General features: G+C 55.5%; 2 protein-coding genes across 2 annotated transcripts in view; one reads left to right on the top strand and one right to left on the bottom strand.

Moving 5' to 3' along the window:
• Positions 1-11,704, top strand: part of LOC309380190 (lysozyme C-3-like) — a 138,520-nt gene that overhangs the window by 80,977 nt on the left and 45,839 nt on the right. The window lies entirely within an intron of this gene.
• On the bottom strand, positions 2,082-9,265 carry LOC309380158 (gamma-secretase subunit Aph-1b-like). The gene is made up of 7 exons (XM_081930029.1): positions 9,101-9,265; positions 8,602-8,772; positions 7,135-7,208; positions 6,663-6,785; positions 6,454-6,581; positions 3,507-3,630; positions 2,082-3,352 (listed from the first exon to the last, which is right to left on the bottom strand). The coding sequence occupies exons 1-7, from the start codon at positions 9,211-9,213 to the stop codon at positions 3,315-3,317; spliced, it is 771 nt and encodes a 256-aa protein (XP_081786155.1). The 5' UTR covers positions 9,214-9,265; the 3' UTR covers positions 2,082-3,314.

Below are 11,704 nucleotides of genomic sequence, written 5' to 3'. Positions count from 1 at the left end.
CATACAAGAAAGGAGGTCTCCCTAGAAACTGCAGAGGGTTGGGCTAGATGACTCTTTGGGTCCCTCCAACTCCTCAGTTCTTGGACTATACAGGAGAGAGAAATGTCAGGATGCCATGGGTGAATGGATCAAGACCACTTTGCCAGACTGGCGCTGCCATGTCAGTTCAAGAGAAATCAGAAGCCCAAGAGCACACAGACAAGTTTGGTGACTGAATTGCCATGGCCAATAAACCAGCTGGGGTGGGAGAAGGGAAGGGCTGTAGCTCACTGGTAGAGCATCTGCTTTGCAGGTAGTAGTTCTCCAGGTGAATCCCCAGCATTTCGAGACAGAGTTGGGAAAGAGTCCCGGCCTGAGCCCCGGAGAGCCACTGTCTGTGGAGAAAGTGTGGAGCTCAAAGACCCAGCGGCTTCTGGACTCGGCTGCAGTGCCAGGCCAATGGCAGTGGGTGGTGGGCACCTTTTTAGCAGGGGGGGGAGGGCCTGTGGCAAGAGCCGTCCCTGTAGCCTAGGGGGCAGCTGAGGCTGAGCCGCAGGAAGGGGGGAGGGCTGGCAGGTGGGGGAAGCTGGCTGACTGTGAATCACATGACCTCATGCTGTCACCTGATTGGCAGGTGAGATGTCCTTGCCACCTGTCAAGATCCCTCGGCTGAGGTTCCTGGTGTGGTGGCTGAAAGGCAGCTGCAAGCAGGACTTTTCGGCTTTGCCCGCAAAAGGGTGCTTTCTGCCTGTTCTTCTTGCAGGTTTCCCATAATGGGCATCTGGTTGGGCACTGTGAGAACAGGATGCAGAACACTGGCCCTTGGCCTGATCCAGCAGCCAGTCTCTACTTAGGTTACTGTTTTGTCCTTCTCACCACTTGAGTCAGCCAAGCAGGATTAGACTCCCTTCACACCAGCTGGCATGGGCCCTCCTGGCCCTGGACTCAGCCTGGCACCACCAGGATTGCTCTCTTCACTCTGGCTTGATGTGAAGGCGCCATGTTCTGGGCATGGATTCCAAGGCCAGACTTCCCGATTCCCAAGCTGAAGCAAGAATGGATAACAATCAGCAGGACAGACCCCTTCACCAGCAGTGCCCCTCTTTTCTTCTCTTTATTTCTCTTTTCTTTAATGGCCAATATTGCTGGAGTGTCAGGCTGATGGGGAGCTAGTTGCAGAGGTTGACGGGCCACGGGGGTTTCTGTGGATATGGCTGAGGTTGAATGCAGGTGTATCCTTAGGGCATCAGGAATCCCAAGACAGAGAAACCAGTAGGAGAACACTTCAATCTCCCAGGACATTCTATACAAGATCTCAAAGTAGCTGTTTTACTACAAAGGGATTTCAGAAATAGACTGGAAAGAGAAGCTGCTGAATTGCAACTTATTACCAAACTTAAAAACATGGAGAGACCTGGTCTGAACAAAGACATTGGATTCTTATCTCATTATACATGACAAAGCCATTTTTCACCTTCTCACCCCTTGCTTTTTCCTGTAAGACCTATTGCAGTCGTTAAGAGTCGTCAACAGGCTCATCACAGCTATCTGCCAATCACCCATTCCCACCTTCTCACTATATAGAAGGGTCTGGTGACTTCTGTTTCAGTGTATCTGAAGAAGTGTGCATGCACACGAAAGCTCATACCAAGAACTAACTTAGTTGGCCTTTAAGGTGCTACTGGAAGGAATTTTTTTTGTTTTGACTATGGCAGACCAACACGGCTACCTATCTGTAACTTAGGGTATCAGTGAAGGGTGGTATAAAACTCAAACAAAGCATGATGTCAGAAGCAGGATAAGCTCCAGGTCCCAGCAAAGGGAGAGGCAGGGAAAGAGCTCAGGCTGAATGCTCTCAGGATGCATCTTCATGGCAGTTATTTGGAGCTATATTAACTTTTTCCATAAAGGAAAGGTTTGGGGACGGCTGGAGGAGGAGGCGGCTCATGTGGCCTTACCTGTGTAGTTTATCAAAGAAACTTGTGTTTCTTTCTATATTTGGGTCTCTTCACACTGAAAAACTGTCCCAGAGTATACAGCGAAACAGGAGGCATTGGGGGGCCCAATTAGTACTAGCGTTGAAAACCCTGGATTAATTGGGGTCCAATTACCTGAAAGTATTTATTCATTTAATAGAACTGTAGAGTTGGAAGGGACCCTGAGAAGCATCTAGCCCAACCCTCTGCAATGAAGGAATTTCAACTAAAGCATCCATGGCAGGTAGCCATCCAAGCTGTGCTTAAAAACCTCCAAGGAGGGGGGATCCACATCCTCCAGAGCAGCGTTTCCCAACTTTGGGTCTCAAGCTGCTTTTGGACTACAACTCCCATCATCCCTAGCTAGCAAGACCAGTGGCCATGGATGATGGGAGTTGTATTCCAAAACAGCTGGAGGCCCAAGGTTGGGAAACGCTGCTGCAGAGGGAGACTGTCTCTTGACACCAGAAAGTTCATCCTGAGGTTTAGCTGGACTCTCCTTTCTTGTAACTTGAAGCCATTGGTTTGAAGCTTACCCTCCAGAGCAGGAGAAAACAAGCTGGCTCCCTCTTCCATGTGGCAGCCCTTGGGATATTTGAGGAGGGCTCTCTATCTCCTCTCAGCCTCCTCTCTTCCAGGCTAAACAAAACCAGCCCCACAACTGTTTCTCATCAGACTGGAAGGACACCAAAGGACATCTTGCCACCCCCAAAAACATAATCGGAACAGGAGGGGCCCCTGAAGCAACCCAGTCCTATTTCTCAGAGGATGCAGCCCCCTCTCTGAAGCCCCCCTCCCTCAGTGTAGCACCATCAACCCCACCACTGCCCACAGACAGCGCACACACTGTGGGCCTCATCCAGCCTTTTTATTAGTACAAATGTGCAGAGATGTGCCCCCCCCATGAAAGAAAGAGGCTATGTGGGGCACTCTCCCTTCCCCAGTAACCCCCACCCCGATCCCCTCTCTCCTCTAAGCAGACCACACAGCTGGCTCTCCCTCTGCACCCCCACCCCACAGAGACAGATGCTCACCCCCCCAACACCCTATGCCGGCACCTGTCATTTGCCCCAGCACCCCCAAAGCCCCCCCCCATTTAAACAACGCCAGCTGGCCAGAGCCAGGAACCCCTCTCTGGAGGGAGGGGGCTTTTGCTGCAGATTCACAGGGCCTGGAGCTCTGCTGCAGCGCCCCTTGTGCCCAGACCTTCTACGGCAACTCGCCCCAAGAGGGGCTTCTGGGGGCAAGTCCAGGGGCCCCCTCCTCGGGCCCAGAAGCACTCCCAAAGGCACAGCAGCTGCGTCCTCCTTGCCCCAGCAAATGGCTCCAAAGGACAGGGCGGGGGAGCCCAGCGGGGCCTCAGGATCCGGGTGGTGGCGCTGTCCCACTCCGCAGGCCTGTGGAAACAGACAGAGGGGGTCAGAGGCAAAGAGCCTGAGACCTCAAGCCCCAGGAGATGGAGGGGAGAGCCAAAGGCCTCTGGGTGGGTTGCTGCTTGGAGCCAGCGTGATGGGTGTTGCTGCTCCTGGGGCAACCTCTGGCCATACTTACACAGGAGGAAGTGGCGCAGGTTCTCTTTGGAGCCGCCAGAGACGAGGAAGGCCCAGACGGCAGCACCTGCCATGAGCAGGTAGGCAGGGAGGAGGCTCCCCAGGTAGATCGGGTTCCAGAACGTCTGCAGGAAGGGAGACAACATCACATTGCAGTAGACAAGCAGGGAGGGGAAGTGAATGCTTCTGGAGGAAGAACTAACTAACAAAAGGCATTTCCATAGGGACAAATGTCAGGTTTTGCAATTAGACGGGAAGAACCAAGTGCACAAATATAAGATGAGGGACCCCTGGCTTGCCAGCAAAGCATGTGAAAAGGATCCAGGGGTCTTAGCTTGAGTCCACCGTGGGATGCAGCAGCAAAAAAAGATTAATGCTATTCTAGGCTGCATCAACAGATGTTCAGTGATATCTCTGGTTGCGAACGGGATCCGTTCCGGAGGCCCATTCGCAACATGAATAGAATGCAACCCACAGCAGCGCGTGGTTGCAATTCGCTGCGTCTGCGCATGCGTGAGCGGCGAAACCTGGAAGTAACCCTTGCCGGTACTTCCGGGTCGCTACGGGATGCAACCTGAAAAAATGTATCGTGAAGCAAACAGCATGAGCTATGACTGTAGTCAAAAGGCTCCCTTGGGCGGTGGTGGAATCTCCTGCCTTGGAAGGTTTTCAGCAGAGATTGGGAGGTCATCTGTGAGGGATTCTTTAGCTGTGGTTCCTGCACCACAGGGGGTTGGGCTAGATGACCTTTGGGGTCGCCTTTCAGCAACAACTCTGACTCTAACCTCGGATTTTGAATCACTATATGCTAAATGTAAGGTGAAGAAGGGCAGGAATTGAGTTTCATTCTGAATGAAACTTTTCCATTCTCTCCTTTGCAGGATAGTTCTCAAATGTGCTGCTGCTTTTCTTGTCTTTTTAGGATTTTTAGAATGTCCTTAAGAACTTGCTCCTAGCCGTCATCTAACTATTGGCCTGTTCAGATTTCTGCTGGTCTGACAACTGAATGGAAGAAGTATCTCAGACCTGCCTCACCCTTTGGCTGCCAGCAGTGTGTTGGCGGGGTGTGTGTGTGTGAGGCCCCTCAGAGGACCATCACGGCCCCCTTTCATGGTGACCCAGACACTCCATTCACCTTGTTTCAGGTGTGCTGGCGCAGGTCAAAGAGGGTGTGTCAACACACACACCCTTCAGTACAGCACCTGAGCTCCCCATGACCAAAGTGCTGGGTTCAGGAAGCCGCTTCAGAGCTCTCTCGGCACAGGTGAGGGCAGAAGGTGCCCAGGAACGCCTATGCTGGGTCTTGGGAAGATGGGACAGGAGAGGCAGGGAAGGGGGGGAAGAGCAGAATGGGAGGGGTCCCCAAGTCTGGGGCCAGCCCTTTCTCTCCCCCCCCCCCAGTGCACCTGGGAGCTGGCTGCTGCTTCCTGAACCAGTTTCTCCATGAATGCACCATCGCAGAGGCCGGGGTGTGGCAATGGGCACCTCTCTGACTCAGCGTGGGAAGGAAGTTGCGCCTGCGGCAGCCCAGATCCTGGAGGAGCATCATGGGGGGGGGGGGAGGTGTCTCACCATCCACCCCGATCCCTAAGCATGCACTGGCTGCCAGTGGGCAACTGGGCCTGGCTGGTTGCGCCCACAGACTGGAGCGACTTGGGACCCCAGGGCTTGGGACAAGAGCTCCTTCTGTGGGGCTCCTGCAGGGCTGGCCTGACTTGAGGCAGCAGCCCAGGGGCAAGAAGCAGGGCCTTCTCGGTGGTGGTGCCCCCTTGACACAACTCCCTCCCAGGGGATTTTCAACTGGCTCCCGCATGAGAAGCATTTGGGTAAAAATGGCTGTTTGTCTTGTTTTCAGGGACTTTCAAGGATCTATTCCTCAGGGAGCTTTTGGAGAGCTGCTTCTCCACAGCCGGCTTTCCCATTCTCTGGCTGTCTGTTCCTTGGACCTTGCTGGGCTGCTTCCTCTGAACATGAAGAGACTAGCATGGTCTTCCCCCTCCTTTCATGCCATTCCCATTTCCCCCCGAAGCATTTCCATTTCTGTGGACATGGACGGATTCCCTCCATGGAGCAGCTTCACAGATTCCATTCAAAGCTCCAATTAGACTTCTCCATCACACGTCTCCCTCCCCCCGTAAAACTTGCTTCTGTGGTAATACTAATTTTATACCAGAAGTTCTTCTAACTTTTGCATAAAGACTGCAAATGCTTTGGGGACTCCTCTTCTTTTTACCTGGGACATGACTTTGCAGTGCTGAATTTTCTATTTGAGAGGCAGATACAGACTGCTTTATGCTGCCAATTAAATGTAGCTAAATAACAGCAAATTCAACGCAATTTCTCTGGAGATTCATTTTAAAACAAAACAAAAAAAACTATTAAAATACTAGCAAGTTAAGAACAGTTGGGAATTTGGAAGACCCAAGTCAGTATTATTTCACTTATTCCTTTATGATTTAGATTAATGCATTTTCCTACTTCTTAAGGGAGTTGGAATGGAGAGTGTGGAAGAGACACCCCATAGCAGCCGGAGAGGATGGCAGTGCTTTCCCTCTCCCCTTCCCAGCCCCACATCACTGCCAGTCACCGGCAGCGGAAGGGGGGGCGGCAGGGAGCTCAGCACAGAGCAGGTGCAGTGTCAAGGTTGCACCACTCGACCCCAAGCCCCTGCCCCCCCCATGACAGCTGCTCCCTTCTCTGCCCTTTAGCGCCCAGGATTTGTTTTTGGTAGCTTGACTTCATTGATGCCATTATTTTATATTCCATTTATTCTTTTATCCTTCCTTTAGAATAAAAGAATAAATGTTGCCCCAATTTGTTTATTATGCAATATACTGTTTGTTTTATGCTACTGTTTGTTTTATTATGCAAATAAATAAATAAACGAACCCTGTTTTTGGCAAGCAGCAGCATGAGAAGTGAGCCCCTCTCTGCCTCCAGCTACTCACCAGGCCAGAGACGATCAGGTGGGTGAGCACCACAGCCCCCACCTCCCACCACTGCTTGGTCTCACAACCGTGGAAGAAGATGATCCCCCAGAAGGTGTGCAGAAGGACCAGCACCAGCGTCATGAAGGCTGTGGCGGGAGAGAGAATCCGTTAGGCAGGGAGGAGGCAGGCCAGAGGTGGGGGGGCGGGGGGCCTCTGGAGACCCTTACCTGACGTCAGGAAGTAGAGCTGGGAGTCCCCGTGGATGCCCACCGTGCCAGGCCCCAGAGCGTCCGCCAGAAGGTTGATCATGGAGAAGGCCCCACTCATGAGCCCAAAGCCCAGGCCGGCCACTGGGGGGAAGAAGCCGTTGTGCGCAGAGTCAGACCGTGGGACCCTCCCACCCCCGCCTCAGACCCAGACATTTCTCCAGGACTGCTCCCAGAGCCTCCCCCATCTTCTCCACCCCTTCCTGCACTGCTCTTTTCCCTCCCAGAAGGGAGATGGCTCAGCCCCAGATTGTCTGGACCGGGGGGGGGGGCGCTCAAGCAGCCCCTCCCATGGATATAGAAGTCGGACCCCTCTGAATAAAGTGGGACCCCACCCCACCCCCGCTTTCGGGCCTCCTTTCTCCCCCCTCCCTCCCCATCCCCAAGGGAGCCTGGGCTGAGAGCGGACCCTCTTTGCCCTCTAGAAACGCACCGTACGCCATCTGCTGGATGGAGATGGGAGAGCAGCCATCTTCACTCAGGGCCAACAGCCCCTCAATCGCCTTCCTGGTCAGGGGAGAAAATGAATCCGGAGTTTTGTACTGGAAATCTTCAGCATCTCTCACCTTAAGTACTTTGAGTTAGAGATAGGTAGCCGTGTTGGTCTGCCATAGTCAAAACAAAACAAAACAAAAAAAATCCTTCCAGTAGCACCTTAAAGACCAAGTAAGTTAGTTCTTGGTATGAGCTTTCGTGTGCATGCACACTTCTTCAGATACCAGATACCAGGTGCTACTGGAAGGATTTTTTTTGTTTTGACTTAAGTACTTTGGCCTGTCTTAGAACCCGAGAACGGTAGAGTTGGAAGGGACCCCCAAGGGACCCCCTCAGCAAGGCAGGAATCACAACTGGAGCCTGCAGTCTTGGTGCCATGTGAGGGGCATCAGGAGAATAAAGTCTGCGCAGAAGAACCCCCCAGCCAAGCTGATGGTTGGAGTCCACGCAAGGCAAGCCCCCCGGCTGGCCTTCACAGTCATGGGGCAGCCCACCACCTCTCCCGATGGGGCTCCTCACGGGTGGCGCTCATCAGGAGGGGAATCTCTGAGCTCCAGAGGTGGATGGGGGGGGTGTCCTGCAGACCAGACAGGTACATTGGCCTCAATGGGACCAAAGGCCCAGGAAGACCCCTCGCTACAGGCAGACCAGTATCTCCTCTGCCCCCACACCAGCCATTGCTGTGTCTGCCAAGCCCCTGTGGTGGACTGTGGGGCAACCCACACCGCTCTGCCCCAGGGATCTCATTTTGCCACAGTCCTCATGGGGGTCGGGGGAGGTGCAACAGGTTAGTGCTGGCAACAGGAAGGATCACTGCGCTGACAGCAATGTGCAACCTTGGAAGAGAAGATTATGGGGGAAAGGCAGGCCTTCCGCATGGTGAGATGTGCCAGAGCCCAAAGAGATCCGAGTAAAGGAAGAAGCAGGAAGGGTCCAAGGTGCAGACTTCCACTGCAGCTCCTCCTCAGTGTAAGAGGAGTGCAAAGAACAGCCTTGCTTCCCCTTGTCTGTGGCCGCTCAACCCACCACGGACAGGAAGAGGGGGAGCTGCCTGGTGCCCCCACATCCCTCCACCCACCTGGCCCTGCACTGCCTGCCCTGACTGGCAGCAGCCACAGCAGTCCAGGCATTCCGGCAGGTCTGCCAGGCCTTCTTTTCTGGGGGTCAAAAATGGGCACCTGGACAATCTGTGGTATCAACCGGCGTAATGGGTCATGGGCAGCATCATTTTGCCCAGGAATGGTATCAGGCTGGTTGGGCGGTGACTCCCGGGGGGCCTCGCTTGCCACCTGCAGCTTCCACCACTGCTTCTCCCCCCCCCCCCGTTTGTCGCTGGGTTGCTGGGAGGGAGGGTCCCCTTGGCAGGGCAGGGCTTGGCTTTAAAGGGACCCCCGTGTGCCCCTACCTGAGCAGCTTGTAGTAGAGGAAGCGGAAGGCCTCCTGCAGCAGCACCGAGAAGATGACGCCGAAGATGAGGAGGCCCCTCTGGAGCGCCTCGTTGGACGGGTCGCTGGCCTTGGCCGCGATGAACCAGACCAGCGAGGAGAAGAGCAGCGAGGCCAGCCAGAAGAAGGCCCTGCAGCCGGAGAGGAGAGGAGGGCCAAGGTCACCGGCGCCCCCCAGCCAGGCACCCCCAGGCATCGCCCCCAGCCCCCCGGCAGTTGGGGGTCCGAGAGCCAGAGGCGCAGCTAGCTGCTACGGCACATACTGGGCACCGGGGGCGGGGAGAGTCCCGGGGGGCGGCGCGCCGATGTCTCCCCCCCCCGGGATGACACCGGGCCGGGCCGCACCCAGCGCACCCTCTTCCTCCGCCGGGGCCGGCAGCTCCCCCGAGAGAGGCCGGGCCCTGCGGGGGGGGGTCTTCCCGGCCCGCCTCCCCCTCTCCTCCCCCCCCCGGCACTGACCCTGCGATGAGGATGATGATGCGCAGCGGCTCGGCCACCACCGTCAGCAGGAAGAGCGCCAGCGCCGGCCCGAAGGCGATGAAGGCGCAGCCGAAGAAGACGGCCAGAGTCATGGCCGCCGCGCTCAGGCCGCGCACCCAGCCCCGACGGGGCGTCCCCGCCGCCGCCGCCGCGATGCCCGCCCTGCCGGTCCCGGCGCCCCGGAAGACGCGCTGCTTCCGCCCCGCCGCTCCCCGCCGGCCCTCCGCCCCGCCGCTTCCGCCCTCCTGACATCACATCCCGGCCGGCGCCGAGGCTCCTCCTCCTCCTCCTCGGGCCCGGGGGGGGGGCGCGGCGGCGGCGCAGGGGCGGCTCAGGGGCTCCCGGGCGCCTTCCGAGCCGGGACCAGGGGGACCCCCCCCCCAGTGCCGTTCCCGGGCGCCCCGTCCGTTGCCAGCGCGCGGCTTGGCTCCGGGACCTGCGGGCGGGGCAAGTGGAGTCGACTGGGGGGCGGCAGGGGAGCCACGCGGGGGCAGAGCCCCGGGGAAGGGCAGTGCCCATCGGCGGCGGGGCGGGCGGGCGAAGGGCCCTCGGCGTGGGGGGCTGGGAGTTGCAGCTGCCGAACTCTTGCCCCCTTTGCAAAGTGGGGGCGCCATCTAGGAACACGGGGGGACGGAGGGGATCTCGACTTGCTTGGGGGTGGATGGAGGGGAGCTCAAGGGCACACAGTACCGGCACCTTTTTTCAAATGTTAAAAGCCTGACACTTCCTGTAACAACTTCATGGTGAGGACGGGCACCGTTTTCTATATACATATATAAAAGCACTAAGGCTTTTGACAAAGTGCCCCATGATATTCTTGGAAGGAAGCTTCTAAAATGTGGGTTGAAGGAGGTAACTGTTAGGTGGATTTGTAGCTGGTTGACTGACCGAGCCCAAAGAGGACTCCTTAATGGATCTTCGTCATCCTGGGAAAAAGTGACAAGGGGTGTGTCACAGGGTTCTGTCCTGGGCCCGTTGTTGTTCAACATCTATAAATGACTTAGATGAAGGGATTGAGGGGATGCTCATCCAATTTGCAGATGACACCAAACGGAGGGATGGCCAATGCCACAGAAGACAGAAGCAAGATTCAAAATGAGCACAACAGCTTGGAGAATTTGGCACAGGCTAACAAAGTGAATTTCAACAGGGACAAATGTAAGGTTCTGCACTTCAGCAGGAAGAACCAGATGCACACATATAAGATGAGGAACATCTGGCTTACCAGTAGGACATGTGAAAAAGATCTAGGGGTCTTAGGACCACAAGCTTAACATGAGTCAACAGTGTGATGCAGCAGCAGAAAAAGCAAATGCTACTCCAGGCTGCCTCAGCAGAAGTCTAGTGTCCAGATCAAGGGAAGTCATAGTCCCATGGTCAGGCCACACCTGGAATACAGTGTCCAGTTCTGGCCACCAGAATTTAAGGAGGATGTTGACACGCTGGAACGTGTGCAGAGGGTCTGGGAACCAAGCCTGATGAGGAACAGTTGAAGGAGCTGGGTATGTGTAGCTTGGAAAAGAGGAGACTGAGAGGAGATATGAGAGCCATCTTTAAATCTCTAAAGGTTGTCAAAAGGAAGATGAAGCAAGCTTGTTTTCCTGCTCTGCAGGGCAGAACTCAGCCGGCTATAGACTGACAGTACACCAGAAGGAACCATCTGAGAGCAAGAGCTGTTAACACAATGAAACGGACTCTCTGGTGAATTCTTTAGCTGTTTTATTCTGCACTGCAAGGGGTTGGGCTAGATGACCCTTGAGGTCCCTTCCAATTCTACAATGCTATGAAATTTAAGGTGTATTTATTTTGCAGCAGTGTGCATCACTGTACATTTATTTTCAGTGAGCTGCAATTGCCCTTTTACTGCTTATTCAGCCGCCTGAGGAATCCTCCCAATGCCTTTTGGGGTGACGCCTCATTGGGCGTCAACATAAAACCTTTCCCCCGCTCTTCTCGCCTCCAACTTCCTGGATCCTCCTGCATCCCTTTTTGATTGACCACTTTCACATCCTGAATGATCTCAAGCTTACATTAGTTCTCCCCTCCTCTCCAAAGCAGCTGGCGGGCTCTGCTAGGCAACTCCCCAGGGCAGAAATGAATCCCTGCCACCCTCACACCTGGGGCCACGAGGCAGAGCATGGGTGTCAGAGCTTTGCAGAAGGGCAAGGCAGCCTCATCCAGCACATGAGGAACCTCACCCCAAGGGGCGCAGGATGGTTGCCCCAGGGCTTCCGGCACCCAGCAGGCATTGCAGCCAGACCTGAAAGCCTCCATCCTTCCTACAATCAGGTGGGCTAAGAAGGGTCTGTGTCCCACCCACACGCTGAGGGCCAGGTCTGCATCTACCTCCACTTCAAAACATGGAAGTTAGGTGCTGGTTCCATCCCCCCCCCCAGTGACTGTGTCCATTCCTGTAGGGCTCTTGGCCCCCCAACAGGGGTCTCCTCTGGCTGGCGGCTTGCCCAGCCAGCTCCTCCTCCTCCTCCCTGCCTGGCCAGCCAGCCTGCCTCCCCGCAGGCCCCATTGTGGGCTGCAGCTGTTTGTGGAGCACCTGCCTTGGTGTGCAGAAGAGTCCAGGGTCCA

This window comes from Podarcis melisellensis, assembly GCF_964234715.1.
Source record: "Podarcis melisellensis genome assembly, chromosome: 11".
Taxonomy (NCBI): Eukaryota; Metazoa; Chordata; class Lepidosauria; order Squamata; family Lacertidae; genus Podarcis; species Podarcis melisellensis.
Note: the sequence above shows the minus strand (reverse complement) of the source record. Positions and strands in the feature narration are given on the sequence as shown.